The following is a 27,269-nucleotide window of genomic DNA, read 5'->3' as shown; positions in this document are numbered from 1 at the left end:
ATGACTAAATTAGTACTATAGCTAGCATTCACCATTAGATGGCAGAAAACTCTTTAAGTATGGCTCACAAATACACATGTCTTTAATCAGCCTGGTACATTATATAATTATATTACTATCCAAACCAAATTTTTTTGCAATGAAAGGCCTCTTTCCACAGAGCTGTGGTGTGACATGTCATTTGAACTTCATTACTGTCCAGACTTGTCCTTTAAGGTTAAGGATATGATGCTATGGTATTTTACTCAGCTGAACGTTATCTGGCTAACTCAGTTATACAGCTACGAGGAACAGCATTTTGATTGTCAGCGTTATCTTGCAGCATTAAACTGTCATTCTGATGCTAGAAAAATAATGATATTCCCCCGAAAGCGCCCCCATTTGGGTGTATTAAAAGTTCAAGGGTCAGAGGTCTTTGCACAAAACCTGTTACCTAGCAGTCTCTTTGCTGGTCGCTGTGGGGGGATTATTTTTATTTTAAGATATAGCATATATTAATTGATTAGATGGTTTACCTAGCTAAGGTGCATACGGATGTCCCCCTTTCATTGACAGATGGCTTTGAATTGATGAGAAGGAAGAAAAATGAGGATAAACACAACACACATTTGGGGAATATCTGCTTTGCAATTACAATTCACTGCATGTGACTGTTGCTGATAATCAGTAACCTCCTCCAATGCACAATATGTGAGCAGCACTTAAACAGCCTTGGCATTCTGTCAATTGAATGTGAACTTGCTCGAAATGTGGTTTTAGTAAATAATTAACTTCAAATACTTTTTTCTGCAACAAGGATTGATGCAATACTCCAAAACCTCTCCCTGATCCCTCTGTGCCTTCTGTGCTTGCCTACTGCAATGGTGTTGGATAAGCATTGTGTAGATTAACGTGTTGCACTTTGCCTTGGCGTGGAAAGATGTACACTTGACACAACAAGAACATGTCGAAAAAGAAATAGATGTATCTGAGAACACCGACAATGGGTTACATGATTGAATTAGTGGAGATATTAAAATTGCAATGGGACAGACACTGCAAGAAGAACAGAGCAGGTAGGAGTTAGAAAGATCACAAGAGATTAAAAATGACCAGGAAGATAGTAGAATATGTCAGGATAAGGTCAGACGCTTTGCTGGAGTAATCTGGACAATCAAAACAAGTAGATTGAGAAAGGCTGATGATGCACACTCTCACACACATGCATATTCTGTTTAATAATGCTTTAACGTTAGCGAATAACAATGCATTGGAAGGGGATAAAAACACACTAAACCAATCCTTTATTTATAATTCAATTTATAATTAATTAATGTAAAACATGATCAATTGTCCAGTTGCCCCACGTGGATGTGCACATGGGATTTGGCCAGCAGAAATCATAATAAACGCGCTTCCGGGAACACTGGCGACACCTTCTCGTCAGCCGCTGTGATTGGCTTGTTCGGTACGACAGGTATTTTTGTATCTAATTTTTGATTGGTCAAAACTGCTCCTCCTTCTCCTGAGCTATTCATGAACGCTGTAACGAATCCTGTGCAGGGAAGCTCATGTGATTTGGGGGCATCCGTCCGCGATTTAGGCAAAGGGTTTTGCGTAAGAGTTCACTGCAGCCACCCGAGTGAAATCCGACTTTGGAAAAGTTTGCAGACCTGCTAACTGGGGCAATTACCAAACTGAATAATGTCTGCAGTGATTATCAGTGGCAAAGACGTGTCAGCGTAAGTTTGCTTTTATTCACGCAATTCAATGCTAGTATTTTAGCTAGCCAGATGTTAAATGTTTAATTAAAATAAATCGGTGTAAAGCTCAACACATGCAACCTCCATTACACTGTAGGGGCTGATGCTGCCTGCAGACGCTCGTATTTAGCAGAAATGTATGACACTAGTCCAGAGAAAAATGAGACGTGTTTTATTTGTGTGTAACTGAAGTAAATGGCTCTGATGCAAATGTTGGACCACATGCGATCAAATCGGATTATGCAGTATTTTCCAAGTTTGTTAAGTTTTAATGGTACAGGCTAGTTCCAGAGGTGTAAGTAATTGTCTTAAAATGCCTACAAATCAATAAGCACAAGACAGAGCAATAGGCAACATGTTGCTCTTGAGAGTATGCTGTCTTTTTGTGTTATGTATGTGTCATAAATCTACCCTACTGTAAATCCATTTTCAAAAGTGTTCAGCATGGTCCAGTGCACACACACACTGTAGTTTAATTGAATATGTGCACTCAGCAGATCCTGCATCAGCCAGCATGGGAGACCTGCTTGTGAATAGAAAAATAAACTTAACAACATAGTTGGAGGAAATACTTTTTTTTTTTTTAAATCTTGTGGTAATTAAGTGGAACTGCTCTGATCTGATTAATTGAATGTGCTTACTGTGATAGTTGTTTGCTGTTTGTTTCTAGTTTATATTTTAACAGTTTTGCAAGGGTATACACGTTAAATTAGGCATCATCTTCAGTTGGAGAAAATGCACTATGCTCTTTGGCAATACATTCAAGAGTGCAACTTGGAGACAACGTTGACTTTATGCAGGACATTATTTTCCTCCATAATTAACATTAGAGAAGAACTTTGTGCTATGCTATTGTGGATGACACTGGAATCATGTGATGCCCCTATAATCTCAAATTGGACGGTAAGGCAAAGGTCAGTTAAAAAGGCAGAGCTTGCCAATAAGCTGCACTGATAAAGGGTATCTCTGATCTGTACTATTGCTCTTCTTTTTGGAAACTTGCAATCCCATCCTAAAGGTAGCACTCCTCCTGTTCTATGCAATCAGAAATCTCTGAAGGTTTACCATCAGTCCCACAAGGGCCTTGTTCCAAGTAACATTTAAAGTAGAAATGAGCCACAAAATACATTAGTTGTTTTACATTATAGTTGTTTGTTTATTAGTAGATACTCTTACCCAGGACGTGACACAACTTTGAAGAAATGTCATACACTAACAATACTGTATATAATTTTATTTCTAATTGGAGCAAAGATAATTAAGAGCTAAACTGAAGTCTTATTCTTGGTAATTGTCCTCTCCTGGTAGATGTAACCCTGCTTTCTAAAGTTACACTACCAAAGACAGCTCTGTGTCGCAACCTTAACGGTATGCTCTTATCAGCCAATCAGAAAGGGATTTGTGGGAAGTATGTTGCTCACCTGTTGATATATACACAGTAATCTGGCATTGAAAGGTTACAGTTTTTCTTCTTTAGGTTGTATCTCCTGGTTTGGCTTCATATTTTTAATTCAATGACACAAGTCTAAAAGTAGGTTCTATTAAAAGCAATGTGAAGTTCTGTCTGTTGCTAGTAGAGGGAGCCTGTGTTTCACAAGAGGACCTGCAAAAATTTTTTTCTACCGAGGCTTATCGATTTGAATATCTTGTACTGCAAATGAAATGCTATCAACAGATTCAGTCACTTAAAACAAATAATCCCCAACCAGAAAGACTGGGAACCATACTGTATAAGAATACTAAAATCTAAAGCAATCAAGTTCTGAATTTTTATTTCTTTTTTTCTTTTTTTTCTTTAATGTAGTCAGTTTTTCGATCATGTAGTGTGTTGCTTCTGGTGAATGTAAAGAAATGCAAGCAATATATTTTATATCATCATAGACAAATGCTTCTTTTATTAGTATTATAACTTTCATTTTTATTTTTTATACTTCCAATTGTGATCCCCTATTGTGATGTTTGAGCTTGTATTGGTGTTTCAAATGGCTGATTTGTGTACTTGGCCCTGCAGATTTGTGCTATTATGGGCCAAATTCTGTGGAATGTGTGAGTAAATAGTTTATGTTGTTTGTTTGTCACAAGTCTAGGCCTCTGTAAAACTTTTGATTCTGGACCTGCCTTTAACCATTAACTAATTTGTCCTTGTGAGTTGCTGTTATGCTAAAAAGTAGCCCTGTGAGGTTGTCTCAATTAAATATCCCAAATGTATCCATTGAGAGAGGAAATTACAAACTAAAGTAGGTAGTAGTGCTGTAAAGTTTCAGGAAATGTATGTGAAAGTGTTTCACTGACCTTTCTGTACATTTGGTAGGTAATTTGGAACAGACTTTAATTATTTCCAAAGCCAATTCACTGGGAATCTTAAACTGCCCCATTTAAAATATATGAAATTCCATTTTGTTTGTGTGCATGCATCTCACATCTACAACTGAGTGTCAACCAGAGACTGGCACACTCTTGTAAATTACTCTTGACCTGAAAACAATGTTTGGCAGCATCTTATTCCTCTCTTACCAGGCTAAGACCAAGCCAAAACATTGACCTGTCAGCGAATCGCAAACAACAAATATGTACCCTATCGCGGTTTAAGTTATCAGTATTATCAGTACTATTCATGACTCATTATACAATAGGGTACAGCTATGTAATTCGTGTGGGGGTCAAAGTTTGTATTGGGTCTAGACCTACTCAATCTTCGTTCAGTTCAGGAGTTTGCAATGTTTGTTCACAAACTCTTTGTCAGCCCTATGGGGAAAGCCGCAGTACGCGTGATAAGATTAGCAGGAGCTACCACAGAAAATGACTGTAAAGAGCCATTGAGAGCCAGGGAACCAGAAACCTGCAGTTTCCAAAATCAGTTTCAACATGTATTAATGTGCGCTGCTGCGGTAGCCATGGTAAGGATGAATTATGCATTAGCTTGGATTGATTTCTCCCTCTTACCTTTTTGACTTCCAGCAATTTATTCCACTTGTTTTAGTTTGTTCTTCAAGTAATTCTGCAGTGCCGTGATTTGCATCTTCTCTCACCATCCATTATTGGCTTTTTTAAAAGTATTAATGCATTCAAGTTTTATGCAGCATAAGGGGGAGGATGGCTAGTATATGAACTAGTTGTTTTGGATGCTCTATGTTAATTCTAATTAATGAATTGGCCACATTACTGTCACAGCAGGGAGATGTAAGTAAACACAAACAAACAAATGAATAAATAGGAAAAAGTAATACTTGTTAAAATAGTGTGAAGAACAAGTCAAGGAATGGTTGACTTTATTGGTGGGTAATGAAATCAAGTCCCATGGTGATTTGTAAATGTTTCAGTCATGGGAATAACATTTCTCATGTATTCTTTGATCCCCCTCACCTGAAAGAGGTGTAGTAAAGTAATCCAGCTATTCATAGTATCGCATAATGAAACAAAACCAGTGCTTAAATGACTTCCTAATCCCATGACCAGTTTCCCTCCACATAGTTAATTAAATGAAGCCCACTTTGTATCGTACTGTAATGTAATATTGCTCAGTAATTGCCCTTTATTTAGTATTATAGATGTGGCCAAATTCCCTTTTTTGGCTTCTCTCCAGTTCTTTGAAATCCCACTAGATACAGCCAAAGACGTCTGTGTGGGCTGATCAGAGGACCAGTACATTAAGACATTGTTGAAAGTATTTGGATGGGAAGAGTGTTCAAAACAACAAACACGACTGCTTATCAGTTTTGACAATTTATGACATGGACAAATGTACAGCATCACAGGCTTAGAGCTGATTTAAATAATCACACTGTTCAATTTGAATTCAATTTACTGAGGAATTGAAAAGGGTTAACATCTGTACCGTGTACGCATGGGGTTGGCTCTGTATTACTTGTGGGGTTTTCTTACTAATGCAATGCAAAGTAAAAAAAAAATCCCCATAAGAAACAGTTGTACCTTTGATTAAGAGCAGGAGGGAGGGACGGAAAATAAAATAGGTTATGTGTAGGGTGTCTTTCCTGACATGCCAGTGAAATCAATCAGTTAAATTTTATCCACCCAGCGCTGATTAATCAATACAAATTGTGCAGCTGTTCTTCAGATTAAACTGCTAATGAACTCAGCCAGTGTCATTCCATCCCCCTTTTGGAAAAACAACCCGAATAATTGCCATTAGCCTCATGCGGCTCTCTGAGTGTTTCCGCTTCTAATAACCCTGTGTTGTTCTAACGGAGGGGCAATTAGCATTTTCTTGAGCTGACCTTTAACCCGAACGTGTCTTTTTTTTTTTTAATGAAACCAAGAGAGTGAACCAAATATTTGTTCTCTGTCATAGATCTTTGACTAAGTGTGGAAGGCTGACATGATTCATTCATTAAAATGGCATTTTTATAGCTGTTGGAATGGTACTTTATTTTTACTTTTTATATATACAGGCTTCTCCACTCCCATGGGCCGAGATGATTGGCTTGCAATTGCTCTACCCCTCTACCACCTGACTATCCCGGTTATAGTTTAACCACCCGTCTGCTGCAAAGTGAAAATGACAGAAACTGGCATTCAGCTGGACTGTTAGCCTTGACAGCGTTTCACTGACCTGATCCTCGGGCATGCTGAAGTTTGCGCCGGATCATGGAAAAACCCCACACCTTAATCCAACGCCACGATAAGATAGTGCTGAATAACCAAGCAGCTGTCCTGCATGCACTTTTGTGGGGACTTTCACAGTGTTACAAAAGAATAGCCAGGTTACTAGCACTGGGGTTTGTGTCTGGCCGAACCCCAAGGATCTTCCTCATTTGGTCCTGCTAAGTGTCGGCATGTTCCGCTGGAATTCTGGACCAACATAGCGTGCCAGTGTTCCGCCATTTCACTATAACAGCAGCACTGTACTCTTCAATACAAACCCTTCTCAGCCCTCCATGTGGGCTGCTGTGTTGTCCTGTGCAGCCCTGACGCACAAGTGTCTGCCAAGATGCTTGGGTGTGAGGAGGATGATGGCCGTGGTTGTTTCAGGATCAAAGACGTCCTCGTAAGGATGCAGCACACTTTCAGACTTCAGCTCAAGTGACTGCTCCAGGCTCGGCTTGCTGTTCGGGGGGGTTAAAACTGACCAGTGTTCTTGTATTTCCAGACAAGCGAGGGAGAGACTGAAGAAAGATGTGGAGCAGATGAAGCAGCGAGTTCCTGGGTTTAGACCAGGGCTTGTTGTCCTGCAGGTCTGTGCCATTGGGTTTAAATTCTCCATCTTTGATTCCTTCTCTTTTAAAGACGCCAGTTAACTTTTCTTTTTTCTTTTGCTTACTACTTCGGGCTGGTAACGGGTAACCTGACATTTATATAGATGTTCTTGTGAAAAGGGCCAAATCAAAGTTATTTTGTTTAGCATTTCAGCATTAATCAATATTCTCTTTTGTTGGAGCAAATCATTTGAAATAAAAAATTCTGGTTAGTCCTACATAACAGACTTCTATTTTGAGACCTTATGGTGCAAAAATTGTATGGCCGGCATTTTGTTCACAATAATGACTTGAGAGGTTTTGTATTGATAAACTTTATCCAGGCCATTTTTAAATAGCTGTTCCATTGGGCATTTATTTTCCTTTCTCCTGAATAGATTTAATTGGTTTAAGTATAGTAAGTACTATATATTTGTGCACTTTGCTTAAGAAGGAAGACAGATTACAGTTTTGTATGTCTGCAGAATAATTATCGAAACAAATTTGCTGTAAAGATAGACTGGCTGTATGCGAAGTTATTAAAGCTCAAATGTGCAGCCTGCTACACCAAGTTTAAATGAAAGATACTGAAGGCCTCAGCTCATTAACTCCAAAGCACTTTACTAAGCCATTTCTATTTTTTGCATAACTAAGCATGCAACACAAATCTAATTAGGCATGAATAAACATTCCAAATATGTTTTGGTATACGTGCTGAAATAGAAAATGTGGTTGCACCATTATTTCATCCGTATTTGTTTGTGTGTATATATATATAATATATTTTTTATTTCTCTCTCTAGGTTGGAGACAGAGATGACTCAAACCTCTACATCAGTATGAAGTTAAAGGCAGCTGCTGAGGTAAACATTTGAAATATTCGCTAAATATTTCTGTACTGTGCGTCTTTGACACATAAGTAGCTTTTACGAATGTATGGAGGTTTTGGTTTGGTCGGTAAAACTCAAATTTCACAATGCACTCAAGATCTTTTACTTTCAAGTTGAAGAATGGACCAATTACCGTGTCAATTCCTCAGCTACACAAAGGAAAATGAGCAATATTGGACATAAGACATTCATAAAATGCAATTTGTCGATACATATGGACATAGAATGTTATTAATTAATCATACTTGCTTATCATTAATCTTTACTTGTTATGCTTTGACTTGCCTCATTGCCATCTTGGGCTGGTGTAAAGTAATAAAGTATGTCGGGTATGATTTCATTTGAAGCCAATGATGGAAGTAATTTTTTCAAAGTTAATTGTATACCTGACTGTTAGACATTGATAATTAAATAAAATTGCCCCTGTGTTTCATGCTCAGTCTTTTCGAAAATACTTTAGATCCAAGTCTGTCTTGCTTTATAAGTGTTACAAAATCTTTCCAATTTGTAGGAAAAGTACTGAACCCTTTTTGTTTTGTCTTTTAAGATTGGAATCAATGCCAAGCATGTAAGGTTGCCAAAGACTGCCACAGAGGACGAGGCAAGTAGAGTCGAGGGTCTGGCAAGATTCAGACTGTAACCTGAGGTTTTGGGGCTTTCTCATGCTTTGTATTTCATTAACAAATCAAGTATGTCTTGTACGGATTGTTTTCTGGGCTTTTTTTCTTTTTCTTTCAAAAATCTCCTCTTTTAGTTCTATGCATCAGCTCTTTCATTTATTAAGAAACCAAGAAAAACATCTGATTGCTTCTCCTTTGCGAGCAATCAAAGCCTAATCTGGGTAGATTTTAAATGGACAGGAAGATATTAGTTGTAGAAAATAAATTACACCAGACTATATTTATATTCTGTTGACCGGCCTGTTTTAATTCCTCTGAGACCCACGAGGAGCCTCTTCAGAATACATTAGTTTGCTGAGCACACCAAGTACATCAAGCTAACAATGTGAATGCACTTTTTGCTTTTTAATTAGGTTTTGAGAAACATCGTTAAGGTCAATGAGGACTCCAGTGTCCATGGGCTAATTGTCCAGCTGCCGCTGGATTCTGTGAACCCAATAGATACAGAGAAGGTGACCAATGCCGTGGCCCCGGAGAAAGATGTGGATGGGTAACTTACTTTAAAAAAAAAAAAAAAATCCTTAATGTTACCAGTGTGTTTATAGATCTCTTATCCTCTCTTATGCTGAGGTCTAACTGCATTTCATCTTTAGTGTGTTTCCTCAGTGTATACCATTCAGTTTACCAGTTATAAAAGCAATAGACTTACTGCCATAGCAGCAACAACAAAAAAAGCACAAGAAACTTTTATTACTTGGTAAAATATTTTTGGGTGGGTGGTTCAATTCTTGAGAAGAGGAAGGTTAGTTATGTGGGCAGCCACCTTTGTCTTGTTTAATATTTAGCTGTGAAGGAGGCAGTCTTTGTATTTGTATTATCATTTACTTTTATTTTTAATATTGTTGGTTAGATTGGTTTGGGTGAATAACTTGCATAAAGAAATCTGTATGACCTGTGTTTAAGTTGTGAGGAGTGGTAAGAAGGCAGATTTATTCAGGTAAGTTGCTAAATGGCCCCATAGAATGTCTTGGGAAGATAGTAATTCCAGTTTAAATATCAACATTTCACATTTTTGATAAGGTTGTTTAAAGTCTCCTTGTAAATAAGATGCTCACAGCTTTTGCCTCCTATTCTTTTTTCTCTTCCCTCAGGCTGACCAGTATAAATGCAGGAAAGCTTTCTCGGGGGGATTTGGGAGACTGTTTCATCCCCTGTACGCCAAAGGGATGCATGGAACTGATCAAGCAGACTGGTGTGTAGACTATTTGTTGTGGGAAAAAGCCTTATTTCAAGTATATAGATCAACTTTTCAATCCTAAAGACAACAGATGCTAACAAATACTTGAAGCTTTCATCAAGTCTTCTTTATGCTGAAAGACTGGCTGTGTCCCCTCCAGGTGTGTCGGTTGTGGGGAAGAACGCAGTGGTCATTGGCCGCAGTAAGATCGTGGGCGCTCCAATGTACGACCTGTTGCTGTGGAACCATGCGACGGTGACCACCTGCCACTCCAAGACCACCGACCTTTCTGCGGAGGTAAGGGGTAATCCGGGGTCCGTGTACTCTCTTCAGTAGGCCCTCGTTTGATAAGTAAAATACAAGGACTTCTCTTTGCAGGTGGGCAAGGCTGATATTTTGGTTGTTGGTGCTGGCAAAGCAGAAGTGGTGAAGGGAGATTGGGTGAAGAAAGGAGCTGTTGTCATAGACTGTGGCATCAATCACATTCCAGGTAATTAACTTCTAAACCTTCTTTAATCTGCTGCTAATTATCCCCTTTCCACAATGGCATTATAATGAGGGGTGTTTTCAGTTGACCTGCCTTGTTGATTTAAAGTATAAGATTCAGTTTTTTGTCTGGCTCTCTAATGTTTATATGATTTAGATGATAGTGTGATAACCTTTAATTACAACACACAATTTACTTCTCACCGCTCCCAGATCAGTGCAGCTAGGAGGGAAGAAATGTATAGCCCCACACTGAGAGATTCAAGTTCTGCCTCACTATCAATAGTGCTACTGAGACACCTATGCAATCGGCTCTGTTAATCATATTTATTATGATGTTTTTCTGTGTGGGAGTGATGATTAAGCTTGCCTTTGTGCATAGTGGGTGGCGAAACATCATAGGAGAAAAAAAAGTCGGTATACAGCTCCCATTTGAAAAGTGTTACAACTCTCAAAGAAAAAGTAATAGACAAATACTAGACAATGGGTATTGTATAGAACACCGCACAATTGGGTGTTAATGTGTTCAAAGGTGTATTTGTTTCAGTACCTCTTTTTGCTTTTCAGATAATACCAAGGCTAGTGGCAAGCGGGTAGTGGGAGACGTCGAGTACAGTTCTGCCAAAGAGAGGGCTGGGTTTATCACCCCTGTGCCAGGTGGTGTTGGACCAATGACGGTGGCAATGCTAATGGAGGTACCAGCCAGAAAACAAACTAATTATTCCATCTCCTTATTTCTCCTTTTTTAGAAATGAAAAATTCATTACGAATGAGTGCTGCACAGACTATGTAATTTCCTGTAGTCCCTCCATTATCCAAACCCGATGCCTTCGGAGAATATTAAATCCGAATGAAAATCTTTACAGAGGCTCTGCTGTGAATGTGCCAATCGAATGTAGCTTTTAGAAACTGGAAATGATAAGCATTTAAATAATTGTTATAGCTTAGGTTGGCTTTTTGAAGTTAAAACTTGTCAGATAAGATTAACTTGGAAAACTGGTTCACAATATAACCTAGTCCATTTACATTACGGTATGCTATGTTGGCCACAATGTCTGATGATACGGTTATTAAATCGTAAAATTGATAACTACCTCGTTATTGTTAGAGACGGCACAGCAATGCTCTCTGCTCTGTTGTAACCTCTTGTTTAGTCACCATGTCTTTTAAATGTGTGATCATTTGTGCTTCATTATCAGAATACTGTAGAGAGTGCCAAACGCTTCCTTCAAACCTTCAGCCCAGGAAAATGGAACATCCAGTACAACAAGCTGAACTTACAGAAACCCGTGCCAAGGTATGGAGCACACTTGCCTATAAAGCAGGGTATTATTGTTGCATGCTTGGCATTTGATTTTCGTACAAGATATTATGTAATCTACAGAGTAGTTTTAATTAGGCATTGCATTGCTCTAACACCCTCCGCTTAACTATAGTTTGTTTTATGAAAGCGCATCTCCAGGGTACAGTTCTGGCATATAACTACACTTCAAGATTGTGTTTTGCTTTTAACTCCTTACAGCATGTAAACTTGACATTCGTTTCACACCCAAGCTGCTGAAGAACTGTAAAAACCTGTATGTGCTTTACTTTATCGTGATCTCACTGCAGATAAATTGTCAATGTGCTCTCAAAATATGATTCTCCAGCAGTTTATGAATGACAAACAACAAAAACTCAAAAAGGTGAATGTCTACAGTGATTTGTTTCAATTATGAATTGGTGCTTAGATTTGGAGGAAGTAAAATGGCTTGTTTTTTCGGACTGTTCCCAGCGATATCGAAATCTCAAGGTCCTGCCCCCCGAAACCCATCGACAAACTGGCAAGGGAGGTTGGGCTCTTGTCGGACGAGGTGGAGATGTATGGCAAAACCAAAGCGAAAGTGCTGCTGTCCACGATCAAGAGACTTGAATCCCAGCCGGACGGGAAATACGTGGTTGTTACGGGGTGAGATGTCTCCTACATTCAGAGGTCTAATGATCTCATGGACCACGGCCTTGAAGCTCATGTTTCCAGATGTATAAAGTACATGGGAATGCCAAGGTTTTTGTAACGTATTGCAGACTCCCCCACTCGAATTATGCACTCAACTCATGGGCTTTTATGTCCTTTTCCAGCATAACTCCCACTCCCCTGGGTGAAGGCAAAAGTACTACTACTGTGGGTCTGGTCCAGGCCCTAGGAGCCCATCTCAAACTCAACGTCTTTGCTTGTGTAAGACAGCCATCTCAAGGGCCTACCTTCGGAATCAAAGGTGAGTACTTGCATTAGTACTTGTGTGCTGCATTTTATTATTTGAGAGATTTTTTTACGTTGTGTTAAAAAGGGGGAGGGGAGATGAGAGACTATTTCATGGAGTGCTTTGGTTATTGATCTGAATCCTACATCTCGAATAATAGTAAATGGAGTAAAACAAGCTAGGAGGCCTTTTGTCTCTCCTAGTGGTGTGCAAGTTTACAAGGTTTACAGTCCGTACATTTACCCGAAACACAAGAGCATGTTCTCCGGTAAAGATCTCATTCATAACCATAATTAACATAAAAGAATAAAGCTGTCGTTCTTTATAATGGAAATCTAGTTTTCTCGGTGGTCCTCCATGATTCTTTTTACATGTAATTGCATTCCACTCAGCTCTCTGCTTTCTGCCAGGATTTCAGTATTTTTAAATCATGAGGTGAAGTGTGGTTTGCATTGACTGCTTTTTTTTGTGTGCAGGTGGAGCTGCCGGAGGTGGATACTCTCAAGTGATTCCTATGGAAGAGGTACCTTAACTCTGTTTCACATTTTTTTTTTTTTTTTATGTATTCATATCATCGGTGTAGTTGCTGGGTCTTAATGCCTTTTTGAAAAGCATTTCAGTTGCATCTTGAAGGAATTGCATCCTAAATGTGAGGTACAGGAGCCAAGCTTTTTGAAATGCTCTTGTCTTGTATTGCTCTGAAGTCTGGCTTGTGCTGTGTGCTTGTAGTTCAATCTCCACCTCACTGGGGACATCCACGCCATCACTGCAGCCAACAACCTGGTCGCCGCTGCCATCGATGCCCGTATGTTCCATGAAACCACTCAGTCTGACAAGGTAAAAATGTGGCAAACCCCAGAGCTCGGTCAATCTAATGCTTTTTTTTAATGATGCAGATGGAATAAGTTGGAACAATTATGCTGTGCACCCTCGTTAGAGATGCAGCAGACATTAAACCCCACTTTGAACCCATTCATGGTCATAGCGTTGAGAAATGATTCAGCAAAGCTTGACACTAAAGTTACATTTGTTATGTAAACACACACTTGTGTGTGAAGGGCAAATAGATTGGGGTCACTTTTTTTATTACACTGTTAAATTAATTGACACCACTAGAATTCAAATGATTCGGCAGGACTGCGTCTTTGTACAGCCAGCTGTATTTGTTTTTCACCGAATGTCTATTATTCTACTGTTTCATTAGATTTGTGTCTTGTACCTTCAGGCGCTGTTTAACCGATTAGTTCCTGTGAGTGGCGGCCAAAGGACATTTTCACCAATTCAGCTCAACAGGCTTAAGGTATATAATTGTATACATTTACAAAATTGAATAAAAGCCATTAGTATTTAGATTCATTAAAAACTAACTTGGCTGCAAGTTAGAATGGCTGATTTTGGAAAAGCTTGTTTTAAAAACCTAATAAAAAGTGTTCAGACTAAGCAGTTGAAGTTCGCAGAGTTTAGCGGGGATTTAACTTGTAATCTTTTCCAGTTGGCACTGTAAATGGAGATGCACTTTGGCACTTTTATATGGGTAATGAACTCTCAACACTGGTCTAGATATAAAGTCCTTTTGCATTACAATTAACCATAGACTAATTTACAGAATATCTTAGAATAAGCTGATAAAGCTATCTTCATTCTTTGTTTCTTAGATAAAAACAAAACAATGGCTAAAAGATAAGTTTTTTTCAGTGTTAACAAATGCACTGCCCTCTTCCATAATCAGGAAGTGCTGCAATTTTACATGAAAGACAATGATGACACTATTTTGTTTTAAAGAAAAGTCCTTACATGTTAAAAGACCTTCAGTTTTATTATAACTCCAAACCATTCAGTATTCTGTATTTTAAAAGTACTGCAGGGAAAAGTGTTCAATTTGTTTTCTTTTATCCTGTAGAAACTATGTATTGAAAAAGAGGACCCTGCCACTTTGACCGATGATGAGATAAATCGCTTTGTCAGACTGGATATTGACCCAGACACAATAACATGGCAGAGAGGTAATTTTGTGTGGATTTATTTTTTTCTGAAACGCAAAGTGTCCTTGTCCGTGTAAGCAGAAATCGACGGGTATGTAGGGAAGTGTTTTTCTGGTGGTCCTCATAGTAACTCTTTAAAGGCATCTATGAAGAAGTCTGTTTTGTACTATAATTACTTTTCCCAATAAAATGATTAACTTATGATTAATATAGATAAACCAGCCAAATGTTGAATTTCCTTTGAGTATTTGTTTATTGTCCAAATGTTTAATATCCAATTTCTTCATGCACAAAGCAATAAAGGGTGTGATATACAATCATCTTACTGATATGTTTTTTTTTTTTATTACTTTAATTTATATTTACCACTCAAACCTAATATCCTTTCTTTTGAGTCTTTGTTTATAGGCCAAATGGTTGGAAATGATTAATTTCAGATCTCTTTATGGGAAAAGCAGTAAAGGGTGTGATAAAATCAGAGATCAGATTGCTGTTTTATTATTTGTTTTTATTCCCCTGCAATACTCCTTCAATATTTAGACGTAATACTTTGCCCTGCTTCCTGGCTTTGCATTATAGCCTACATGTGTTTTTTTTTTTTGTTTTTTTAATATATCCAATATTTTGGTATCCATTTAGATATTTATTTATGTACATACAGTGAGGGGAAAAAAGTATTTGATCCCCTGCTGATTTTGTACGTTTTCCCACTGACAAAGAAATGATCAGTCTGTAATTTTAATGGTAGGTGTATTTTAACAGTGAGAGACAGAATAACAACAAACAAATCCAGAAAAACGCATTTCAAAAAAGTTATAAATTGATTTGCATATTAATGAGGGAAATAAGTATTTGATCCCCTCTCAATCAGCAAGATTTCTGGCTCCCAGGTGTCTTTTATACAGGTAACGAGCTGAGATTAGGAGCACACTCTTAAAGGGAGTGCTCCTAATCTCAGCTCGTTACCTGTATAAAAGACACCTGTCCACAGAAGCAATCAATCAATCAGATTCCAAACTCTCCACCCTGGCCAAGACCAAAGAGCTGTCCAAGGATGTCAGGGACAAGATTGTAGACCTACACGAGGCTGGAATGGGCTACAAGACCATCGCCAAGCAGCTTGGTGAGAAGGTGACAACAGTTGGTGCAATTATTCGCAAATGGAAGAAACACAAAATAACTGTCAGTCTCCCTCGGTCTGGGGCACCATGCAAGATCTCACCTCAATGATCATGAGAACGGTGAGGAATCAGCCCAGAACTACACGGGAGGATCTTGTTAATGATCTCAAGGCAGCTGGGACCATACTCACCAAGAAAACAATTGGTAACGCACTACGCCATGAAGGACTGAAATCCTGCAGCGCCAGCAAGGTCCCCCTGCTCAAGAAAGCACATGTACAGGCCCGTCTGAAGTTTGCCAACATCTGAATGATTCAGAGGAGAACTGGGTGAAAGTGTTGTGGTCAGATGAGACCAAAATCAAGCTCTTTGGCATCATCTCAAGTCGCCGTGTTTGGAGGAGTAGGAATGACCCCAAGAACACCATCCCCACCGTCAAACATGGAGGTGGAAACATTATGCTTTGGGGGTGTTTTTCTGCTAAGGGGACAGGACAACTGCACCGCATCAAAGGGACGATGGACGGGGCCATGTACCGTCAAATATTGGGTGAGAACCTCCTTCCCTCAGCCAGGGCATTGAAAATGGGTCGTGACAACATGACAATGACCCAAAACACACAGCCAAAGCAACAAAGGAGTGGCTCAAGAAGAAGCACATTAAGGTCCTGGAATGGCCTAGCCAGTCTCCAGACCTTAATCCCATAGAAAATCTGTGGAGGGAGCTGAAGGTTCGAGTTGCCAAACGTCAGCCTCGAAACCTTAATGACTTGGAGAGGATCTGCAAAGAGGAGTGGGACAAAATCCCTCCTGAGATGTGTGCAAACCTGGTGGCCAACTACAAGAAACGTCTGACCTCTGTGATTGCCAACAAGGGTTTTGCCACCAAGTACTAAGTCGAAGGGGTCAAATACTTATTTCCCTCATTAACATGCAAATCGATTTATAACTTTTTTTTAATGCATTTTTCTGGATTTTTTTGTTGTTATTCTGTCTCTCACTGTTAAAATACACCTACCATTAAAATTATAGACTGATCATTTCTTTGTCAGTGGGCAAATGTACAAAATCAGCAGGGGATCAAATACTTTTTTCCCCCACTGTAAGATGCAATATATGAACAGATTTAATGTAATAACTGTGAAGAATGCATATAGCTCAAAATAGGCCACAAGTCATTGGATCCTGTATTTTTAAATAGGCCTAGGCAATAGTCAGCTATATATTTTAAAACATATTCTGTATCTCGATGATAAATTTAAAATGACCGCCCCTGTATGTGTTACTGAGCCAGATGTATTGGATTTATTGCAGTGATGGACACCAATGACCGCTTCCTCAGGAAGATCACTGTTGGCCAGTCTCCTACAGAGAAGGGATTTACAAGGACTGTAAGTAGCAACACCACAGGGATCAAAAGGTCAAATGTCCTCTTTCCTTTTAGTTTTTGTCTTTATTTCACTTGTGTATGTAATGTATAAGATCGATTTGCAATCTCTAATACAATCTCGTGGTCAGCGATCTGTGGGTGACTTTGAGAGAAATGTCTACTGGCTGAATGTGCTGTCTTTGCCCTCAGACTCAGTTTGACATCACAGTGGCCAGTGAGATCATGGCTGTCCTCGCTCTGACCAGCAGCCTGGAGGACATGCGCCAGCGCCTGGCCAAAATGGTGGTGGCCTCCAGTAAGAAAGGAGATCCCATCACAGCAGAGGACCTGGTCAGTACTCCTGCTTTCTACTGCTAATGCATAAAAAGGCAATAAAGTACTGGTTTGTGATTTGCGATTCCTGGGCAGGTTTTTTTTTTTTAATTTGGTCCAGTCTATTGTGTTATTCAGAGCCTAGTAGAAGTTGAGCTTGTGGCATTTTCATTCTCTACTACAAATCTCTACATTTATTTTGTTTTTATTTTCCTTCATCTATTGTGTATAGAGACATGGGCCTATAAACAACGTTTCCTATGAATTTTAGATCCATAATCTTGATTTGAAATGGAGGATTATTAGCTTCATGTTATCTCTGTGCTTATAGTTTTAGTTTATTTGAAACATACTTATTCATAATTTATTCTAGTTATGTTAGTTTACTTTGTATCATGAATGAATTGCTTGCAACTAATCTAGGCTTTTATCTTCGAACCGATGTCTTGGTGGTGAGCTGCATGTATTTCTGAAACTGTCGGTGGAGTAAATAAAATAAAATGAAGACTAAGAACTCGGCATGTCATTCGTTTGAACGTTGATTAAGGAAACCTGGCATTGGATGTTCCAGCCACTTTCACATTAAACGTGTAGTGGGGTTTTATATAAATGGCGCTGATGTGATTTATTTAGTCCTCATCTTTGAGTGCTTTCTCTCTCCTCAGGGTGTGAGTGGGGCTTTGACAGTTCTGATGAGGGACGCAATAAAGCCCAACTTGATGCAGACCCTAGAGGTAGGTGGAACAAGTGTGACTGTTTGACTGCTTTCAACAAGTACCCAATAGGATAGTATTATTTTTGTTTTTACAGAAATGCTAACCTTGTTCAGAGTCCACACTACACACCGTGCAGTAGTGGTTGTGTACTTGGAGTATTTGCACAGTTCGCCGGAGTGTTCATCGGTGTGGGTAGAGGCTTGAGCTGAAGATAATTCTAGAAATTCTGCAGAGACCACAGCTACTAATTAGTCTTAAATTCATGGAGTTGTGTGGGCAGCCCTTTCGTAATTTCCCCTAATTGGAAACTAAGAATTCAATCCTCATAACGCATTAACTGCTTGCATCCTTTTTTTCCATGCTAAATAATGCACGTCTTCTAATGCATCCCTTTTTGCACCAAATATGTTCATCTTGTTTTGTATTGTGTTGAGGATACACACAGATTTTTTTACATAGGCTGTTGTAACCTAATTAGATGTATTTTTTCTTTCAGATCTATATATATTACATACAGCAATAATTACTGAAGAGTAATCATTGTATTACAAAACAATACTATTTCTGAAAACATTACTAAGTGACTCATCAAGCATGATAAATAAGTGAAAATGTAGGCAATTAAACAATGTTGGTCTGGTTGATTAGTTTCTAAAGCGTTTCTAAAATTTGTCCTTTTATTGAGTGTAAATGTTGAAATGGAGGCAACATATTAAAATAAACTGGAGATCACAAAAAAAACACAAAAGCAATAGTTCTTGATTAGATGATGCTTCAAAGTGAAAATCAACTGGCCAATCTGTGTGCGATATTTTGAAATAAAACTGACAGTTGCTGGGTTTCCATCGACTGTTGATTTCCGAGGTTTTTGATTTGCTTTCCTTCTAGGGAACACCAGTTTTTGTTCATGCTGGTCCATTTGCCAATATTGCCCACGGCAACTCCTCTATCCTAGCTGATAAAATTGCCCTGAAGCTCGTTGGACCAGAAGGGTTTGTAGGTGAGTGATCAATTCTAGTGCCAAAGTGAGTTGATGGAGCTCTCCGCTTCTATCTGACATGCCAGATATATTAAACAACTTGTATAAATGTTACTTTGTGTTTTCTTTGTATGTAAGCTGTATTTACCAGTAGCAATACACTCAATTATATGAACAACTTATTTTATTCATATTAATATATCGGCTGACACAAGTGCTGAAGTCCCACTACCTGACTTGAATTATAGTCCTTTTTTCCTCCACGTTGGTTGACTGTAATGTTTGTCCATTACAGAATTGACGAAAACTATTCTTAATTACTGCCTCGCTTTTTGACGTCGGTACCTGCTTTATCTCCTAGTCACTGAAGCAGGATTCGGAGCTGACATTGGGATGGAGAAGTTTTTCAACATCAAATGTCGGTACTCGGGCCTGCGGCCACACGTAGTAGTCCTTGTGGCCACTGTGAGAGCCTTGAAGATGCATGGAGGAGGCCCCACTGTAAGTTTCAGTTCCAGCTCCTTGAGTAGATGATTTGATATGATGTAGGCACATACTTACCATCAAAGCTTTGAAGATATTAATATCGGTAAAATGTGTGTAATTGTCCCACAGTTACACTCAAGTGCTGATTATTCCTCTGCAGAATTAGTACTTATTAATAACATTGTGGTTCCTGGCAAGACAACTGCATTAAAATCTTGTCATCGGAAATGGTTTTTGTGCCTAGGTTATTGTATTTCATATTGCTCACCTCTCTAAAACGATAATAACGGGGTGTTGGAGCATAATAAGGACACGGAAATCAGTTTAACCTTTCTTCAGAACAATGTAGGATGAATAATAACATTTCTAATTATCATATTATCTCTCCATCTCTTTCAGGTCACAGCAGGGTTGCCGTTGCCTAAAGCTTACACTGAGGAGGTAATCTTTGTCATTTATGTAGAAGAGCTAGAATCCTGTAGGGAAAATGTGATTTGTCTTTCATTAGTTTGTTTTAAATGTAATGATCACAGGTAATCAAAACTTTATTAACACTTATTGATTCCAGGATATGGATAGTACATTTTAGTAACCATTGCATTAGACAGCAATTACAGTAATACGGATAACTTGTTTAACTGAACGTACTGGGAGAACACGTGAGCGTAAGAGAGGATAGGATGGTCTGTTACTCTACATGGAATATCCGTAAATGTTAAGTAGGTCTTGTTTATCTATGATTGTTTTAAAATGTAGCAAACTAGCAATCTCATTTTCCTTACAATCTTAACTGTACTAACTGTGTACAAAGTGTCCATGGATCTTGCTCAACGGACGTCTCCAAACCCCCACCACCCCCCAAAAAGTTCCTTCTGCTATTAATATATAGATAGCTCAGTTCTGAGGGGAATATTAGATGGCTTGATGCAGGTACACTGGCAAAAAAACCAAACTTAAAAGGGTCCATAGGCATAGCATATCCGTGTTTTTACCTTTTAACTTTACCTCTTAAATCATGATGATCCTTCTGTTTAATGCACAATGCATGCTCCTCCACATTCATTAATAATCCAAGCTGAATTCTGTGAATTTAGTATTAAAATCATGCACATAATCAAGTAGGCTTTGGCCCATTTTCAAACCCAATAACCTAATGGTTGCATTTCCCTCAACCAATCGTAGAATCGATTTACGATACATACGTTCTAATTCTTGAACTTTTATTCCTGTATTTTTGCTGTCTCTCTCTCTGCCAAAGGGACGAGTGTATGGATTAAGAATAGTGCCGATATGATCACACATTTGTTCACAGGACCTGGAGCTGCTGGAGAAGGGCTGCAGTAACTTGCGCAAACAGATCGAGAATGCCAAGGCCTTCGGGGTGCCCGTGGTCGTGGCGGTCAATGCATTCAAGTGAGTCCTGCACCTCTCAGTAATTTTCAAGCACTAGCAGGAAGATGCATCATTATAGTAACACTTTAGTTGTTTGCTTTAAAAACACAGGAGCGTTCTACTGGTTGCATAAGTCACTTCATTCTACCTGCTAAAGAGTTGGGATCAATGGCAATAGTGGCCCCTAAAGATCATTTAACTCTTTCACGGTTTGATGAGTTTGCTGACCGTTTGGGCACCCCTGAGGAAGCAGGATCTTTCTCTTCAGCATTTTGAATTGTGAAGCTGCAACCCTTTTCTCATGTAAACAAACTGATCAATAAACAGACCATTGTCAGTGATAGCCAAGCTTCCAGAAACAACTGACTGTATTTTGCCTGGTGCTCAGTACGTTGGCGTCGGTTTGAAGCACCGGCCCGTGGTGGGCAGTAACGGCAGCATTGTTGATTCTTCCCACCTCCTCTAATTTCCCTTGCTGAGTTTCCCTCTCCCACCTGCTGAGAATGTATTGATCCAGTCAGTTTCCACTAATGAGCCCTCCACTCGAAAGCCCCCCTCCTGTGGGACTAAAGCAGTCTCTTGTGCGAATGGCAGGACGGACACCGGAGCTGAGCTGGACCTGGTGTGCAGTTTGGCCAAAGCTGCCGGGGCCTTCGACGCAGTGCGGTGCTCCCACTGGGCAGAGGGGGGCAGCGGTGCCGTGGCTCTTGGGGGGGCGGTGCAGAGAGCGGCACAGGCACCCAGCCACTTCAAGTTTCTCTATGACGTTGAGGTAAACTTTACTTCTCTATCCCCAAAATGCTCTAATCAAAGAGATGACATTTGAAAGACTGTTATGAATTAATGGGAGAAGTATACCATTTTGTAAGTAATACTTGAATTACTTTATGAGCAAACCTATTATATTCCATTAATACACTTAATGTAGCTCTCATTGAAACGAGTGAGTTTAACAGTTTAATATAACATCTGATTTCGAGCGGGAATATAACATTTCATTATATGATGTTAAAGCATGAATCAGTCCTATATAAAACTGATATTAGTGGGTGTAAAATTGTATAGCTCACGCAGGAATAAGCCCATTGTGAGTATTGTAGTGTGGATGCATTAATGTTGCCTAGTGGTTCTTTGAGTGTTAAAGTGACATTAATGTCTGGTTTTTGGAGTAATTGTGGCTGTAGAATGCATCAGACAGAAGTTGCTAATGGAAATGCGCATGTTGTCAGTGGATTATGTTATATTTGTGGAGTGCAAAATTGTGCATAATGGCTTATGAACCTCAATCCCACAGCTGCCCATCATCGACAAGATCCGAATCATCGCTCAGAAGATCTATGGTGCTGATGACGTTGAACTCCTTCCAGAGGCCCAGCATAAAGTTGAGCTGTACACCAAGCAAGTAAGGATTTTCTCCCATGCCCTATTGAAGTGTAGAAGTCGGTAAATGTGACTCCCATCACCATTTAGAGATAATTTCTGCTCCCACTCCTCCCCCTTCACGCTAATTCCTCTTCTGATCTTTGTGAAAGGGATTCTGGAATCTGCCCATCTGCATGGCAAAGACCCACCTCTCTCTCTCCCACGACCCGGAGAAGAAAGGAGTGCCCACTGGCTTCATTCTGCCCATCCGGGACATCCGGGCCAGCGTGGGCGCAGGGTTCCTCTACCCACTCGTCGGCACAGTAAGGACGTGACCATGTTTTGGTTGATTTGATTTAATTTTGATAACTGAGTTAATATTAATGGAATCTGTTTCCTAGTGATAAATAGCCCCACTTAGTCTTATTTAACCTGTCTTGTATGGGACACTCCACCAGTCAAGCGGTCTGACTTTCAAATGTGTGCTACAGTAAATGGGTTGTAGAATGTTTTTAAAAATAAAGTGATCTAATTATGTCAGTTTACAGTCTTGTAAAATTCCTTCTTTGCTGGGGAAAGGGTACTCTTGAGATTAATTAATTGGGTTTAGGAAACTTGCTGTGAAGTGAAATCACACAACCTAGGGTGAAATAAATTAATGCCTTGATGATTTCCCTCAGATTCTAAAAGTCATGTAAGCTGACCGACGGCTATACAGGTGTATTAAAGACGTTTTATGTAAGGATTTTTTAATCACTGCAACCCTGCTTCCCTGGGGTATCAGCTGGTACATAGCAAACCGAGTATGAAGTATATTTCGTTATTTGACAAAAATAGGTTAGAGGTTTTTTATTGACCTAGATTACTGGAATTCTAGCTGCCACATGGTTAGAAGTAAAACTTTAATGAGTAAGTGCAACAGGGGTCAACTGGGAGGAGGGTGGGTGCTCCAGAGAGCTCCTTTCTGTAGCTGAACATATCTACAATGTTTCCTCCTTCTCAAATTTTTGTTCAATCCCTTGTTTTAAGTGGCAGCCAAGCATTTAAACGTGGTAATAGAGGGAGAAGCCAGACCTGGCACGGCAAACATTAACAGCAGGAAGACCGAATTTTTAAAGCGCTAAATTAGGTTATGAGATGGTGCTGCATATGAATGTGCTCGAGAACCACTGGCCTTTATTCTGTACGCCCCATCTGTTTTCTCTTAGACCTTCCAATTTATTTTGTCACGTCTTGGCCATCTTGAGCCAAAGGTCTGTTTTGCAAGACAACGCTTCTCACCGCATTGGAAACTGTAAAGAAAACGCTTGGGCCATCTGTGTTGTGGAGAAGTGTTTTGGTACACACGAAAGGGGGGGAGGAAAAAAGGATTTGGTATTTATACCTAAAAATAAAACGGTTGTACGTTATTTAAATAAAAACCCATTTAAGATAATCTTGATTATTTCTCGGAAAGCAATGTTGACAATCTAATCTAGATGGGCACCCTCTCCTATAAAAGCAGAAAACTGATTTAACAAATTGAAAACGACAAAATACAACTTTGTTTGTTTTGTTTTTTAACCCAAGAGAAACATAACAAATTTAAAGGGAGTTGAATATTAAAATGTAGGTCAGTACAGCATTTTCAGGGGGAATTTCAGCAAGATCCAGCAAGATGTATCTGGGGAAAATCTGGAAAGAGGAGGAGAAAAATACTAATGAAAAACTATTGCAGCTGTAAAATAATTAATAAAACATCATCCATCACAATGTATTTTAATTTGGGGGGTGACATGCTTTTGTATGTGCTCTGCAGCAGTTTTCTAGCACTAGTCAGCTTTAATGTGTTCCTCCACTCTCTTCTTTCACCTCAAGATGAGCACAATGCCTGGCCTGCCCACTAGACCATGTTTTTATGATATTGACTTGGATCCCGAAACCGAGCAGGTGAACGGACTCTTCTGAAGGGATCAAACATGATGAAAGGTTAGTAACTGTGCTAGGACAACTATATTTTTCTAAGTCCAGGTCTGTTGATTTATAATGGTTGTATTTCTAATTTACTTGTTAGTCTCTTCATAACAGCAAAAGTGTATCATATATATATATGAGATATAGATATAGAGATATAGATATATCTATATATACACCGATCAGCCATAACATTATGACCACTGACAGGTGAAGTGAATAACACTGATAATCTTGTTATCATGGCACCTGTCAGTGGGTGGGATAAATTAGGCAAGTGAACATTTTGTCCATGTGAGCATCAGAACTGGACCACGGAGCAATGGAAGAAGGTGGCCTGGTCTGATGAATCACGAGTTCAAGGTGTTGACTTGGCCTCCAAATTCCCCAGATCTCAATCCAATCGAGCAATTGTGGGATGCGCTGGACAAACAAGTCCGATCCATGGAGGCCCCACCTCGCAACTTACAGGACTTAAAGGATCTGCTGCTAACATCTTGGTGCCAGATACCACAGCACACATTCAGAGGTCTAGTGGAGTCCATGCCTCAACGGGTCAGGGCTGTTTTGGCAGCAAAAGGGGGACCTACACAATATTAGGCAGGTGGTCATAATGTTATGTCTGATCGGTGTGTGTGTGTGTGTATATATATATATATTTCTTTGTAGAAAGCTTAATTGTCCTTTGAAACTGCCAATTTGATTTTTGTTGTCTGAGTGTGCGTTTCCAAGTACTGACCTTCCCCCCCCCCCCGTTTCATTTTGTTTTCAGCTCTGCTGAGGCCTTTCTGAGCCCACGCTCTTCCAGCTAAATGTGATCAAATAATCCCTGATTCATGACTGGAGAATAATAAGCGTGACGTCAATCCTCAATTTCTTTGGTTGCGTTTTTTTGTTTAGATACTTGAAGACCACCCAAGATGGAAAAAATGTGTTCATAAAACCACCTGTTTGATTTTTTTCTAGAAGAACTCCTGCTTACTTTTTTGCTTAGCAGATTGTATTCTCTCAAAGCCTGTCTCAATCTGTGAGCAAGTGTTTGTGTTTTTAAATGACTCATCCTAAATTTGCATGTTATAATGCATTACCTTTTAAATGATTGAAATGATAGGATAAAATAGAGAAAATCCCATTCTACCATATGTAGGTGCCTAAACACAATAAAGGTTTACAGTTATGGTAAATTATTCATTTGTGTGTGTGATAAGATCTTAATTAGTCTGAATTAGTCTACAGTGGTCTTAAAGGCAGAAGTCTGGTATATCTCCATAGACCTATTGAAGCATGTGATAGAAAATGTAATGTTTCGGTCAAATTGATTTTTACTTCAAACGGATTACTGATTAAAATTTAGAACTTGTAAAAATGTTTCAGATTTTTCTGTTTTAATCTATATGTGTGTATAACATTGAAAAGAAAGTGATTGAGCCAATTGGCCTGTTTTTATACTGTATAGTGACATGCATTTTCTCGATAATCAGACCCTTTTCTGATATACCCAATGTCCTAAAGCTCTCCCTAATTCCTTTGCGATCTATATTGTACCTTTACCTGTTATTCCATATCCAGTTTGGCAGCACTTTGTGAACGTTTGTGTGAATGTTTTGTTTTGATCAAGTACCGAAGGATAAATCAGGTCGGTCAATATACTGTTCCTTTACTTTATGAACATAATGTGTACTGTGGAGAAAAGCATGTTGAAAGGGGGATTATACATTTTTTTTAAGTAACTGAAGTTTAGGAAATATTTAAGATATTAGGTAGAGGTTTGAAGGCTCTGCATTCATGATGTTACTTTGATCTGACAGTTAATTTTCCCCTACTACTTTCTGTCCAACATGATGGGTTTCAGTCAGAGGAGTCGGAGGCTTTTTATTCCTTAATGGATGCAATATTCAAGTCGGTAACAGAAGTTCTGTCCTCGTCTTCTGTCCTCAGTTAATATTTTGGTGACCTTAGTAACCCACTGGAGTTGCTATAGCAGCAAAGCTTGCTGTATTACAGTGCATAGATTGTAGGATCGATCTGTTTTCATCGATTTTTCGATGAAAACACATAATGCGTGTTCTAGCCTCTTCAAACAGTTTGTATATTAAAAAGCAGCTTCCTTTTGAATTTCACTCCTGATGCATGTCTTCAATTCAGTAACGGGAAGGGGGAGAAAGTATCCCCGTTCATCTAGGTATGCCTGCGGTACACTGCTTCTTGACCTGGTTGTTCAGCGCACTATATCGGCCTGGAGGGCTTTGTCTTAAAGCTGATCACTGAAGAGTCCTTGACGTCACAAAAAACCATGCCAACTTTACTGTGCAGCAGTTGAGACCTAACAGCTTTCTAAATTGGCTCCATTGTGAGAAACAAATGTGTAATCTGATTCCTAAATTACAGTTTTATATTTTGATCTCGAGTGTGAGGTCTTGTAATCCAGGCTATTACAGCAGCCAACTGTGTTAGTACCGTACAGGATTGGGGAAAAGAAGCAGGTGGCTTAATGGTGCACATCTCAATATCTGACCATTTTAAGTTTAAAAGTTAGTGCCCACGACTGAAATAAATTAGAGGCTCGGACATAGTGCAGGTTTTCTCTAGAAATCTATATCCAACAACAACCCACGAACACAAAAGCATCACCTTAAGGCAAAACCCCTGATGTGATTAAAACAAACAACATCCTCCCTCACATACAGTGAGGGAAAAAGTATTTGATCCCCTGCTGATTTTGTACGTTTGCCCACTGACAAAGAAATTATCAGTCTATAATTTTAATGGTAGGTGTATTTTAACAGTGAGAGACAGAATAACAACAAAAAAATCCAGAAAAACGCATTTCAAAAAAATTATAAATTGATTTGCATGTTAATGAGGGAAATAAGTATTTGATCCCCTATCACTCAGCAAGATTTCTGGCTCCAAGGTGTCTTTTATACAGGTAACGAGCTGAGATTAGGAGCAGTCGCTTAAAGGGAGTGCTCCTAATCTCAGTTTATTACCTGTATAAAAGACACCTGTCCACAGAAGCAATCAATCAATCAGATTCCAAACTCTCCACCATGGCCAAGACCAAAGAGCTGTCCAAGGATGTCAGGGACAAGATTGTAGACCTACACAAGGCTGGAATGGGCTACAAGACCATCGCCAAGCAGCTTGGTGAGAAGGTGACAACAGTTTGT

The 27,269-nt window shown here is 39.2% G+C and overlaps 1 protein-coding gene across 3 annotated transcripts; it reads left to right on the top strand.

Moving 5' to 3' along the window:
- Positions 1-1,008: 1,008 nt before the first annotated feature.
- On the top strand, positions 1,009-25,465 carry mthfd1a (methylenetetrahydrofolate dehydrogenase (NADP+ dependent) 1a, methenyltetrahydrofolate cyclohydrolase, formyltetrahydrofolate synthetase). Of its 3 annotated transcripts, none has more exons than XM_066694067.1 (28): positions 1,009-1,055; positions 6,850-6,934; positions 7,738-7,797; positions 8,372-8,425; positions 8,858-8,994; positions 9,596-9,696; positions 9,842-9,978; positions 10,060-10,171; positions 10,735-10,862; positions 11,367-11,464; positions 11,942-12,115; positions 12,286-12,422; positions 12,884-12,930; positions 13,137-13,244; positions 13,633-13,707; positions 14,308-14,410; positions 16,824-16,900; positions 17,089-17,229; positions 17,877-17,945; positions 18,816-18,927; positions 19,268-19,407; positions 19,792-19,833; positions 20,705-20,805; positions 21,379-21,556; positions 22,079-22,186; positions 22,317-22,469; positions 24,004-24,114; positions 24,872-25,465. In XM_066694067.1, the coding sequence occupies exons 1-27, from the start codon at positions 1,024-1,026 to the stop codon at positions 24,091-24,093; spliced, it is 2,799 nt and encodes a 932-aa protein (XP_066550164.1). In that variant the 5' UTR covers positions 1,009-1,023; the 3' UTR covers positions 24,094-24,114; positions 24,872-25,465. The 3 variants fall into 3 exon arrangements, with proteins under 3 accessions (XP_066550164.1, XP_066550163.1, XP_066550162.1); XM_066694066.1 differs by lacking the exon at positions 1,009-1,055 and adding an exon at positions 1,545-1,721; XM_066694065.1 differs by lacking the exon at positions 1,009-1,055 and adding an exon at positions 6,270-6,747.
- Positions 25,466-27,269: the final 1,804 nt, after the last annotated feature.

Source organism: Amia ocellicauda, chromosome 21 (assembly GCF_036373705.1).
Source record: "Amia ocellicauda isolate fAmiCal2 chromosome 21, fAmiCal2.hap1, whole genome shotgun sequence".
NCBI classification, from domain to species: domain Eukaryota; kingdom Metazoa; phylum Chordata; class Actinopteri; order Amiiformes; family Amiidae; genus Amia; species Amia ocellicauda.
Note: the sequence above shows the minus strand (reverse complement) of the source record. Positions and strands in the feature narration are given on the sequence as shown.

Coding starts and splice junctions, on each gene's coding strand:
- mthfd1a (XM_066694065.1), top strand. CDS start 6,638: ATGTGGGCTGCTGTGTTGTCCTGTGCAGCCCTGACGCACAAGTGTCTG. Junction 8,995..9,595: donor CCGGAGAAAGATGTGGATGG/GTAACTTACTTT, acceptor CTCTTCCCTCAG/GCTGACCAGTATAAATGCAG. Junction 16,901..17,088: donor AGAAGGGATTTACAAGGACT/GTAAGTAGCAAC, acceptor CTTTGCCCTCAG/ACTCAGTTTGACATCACAGT.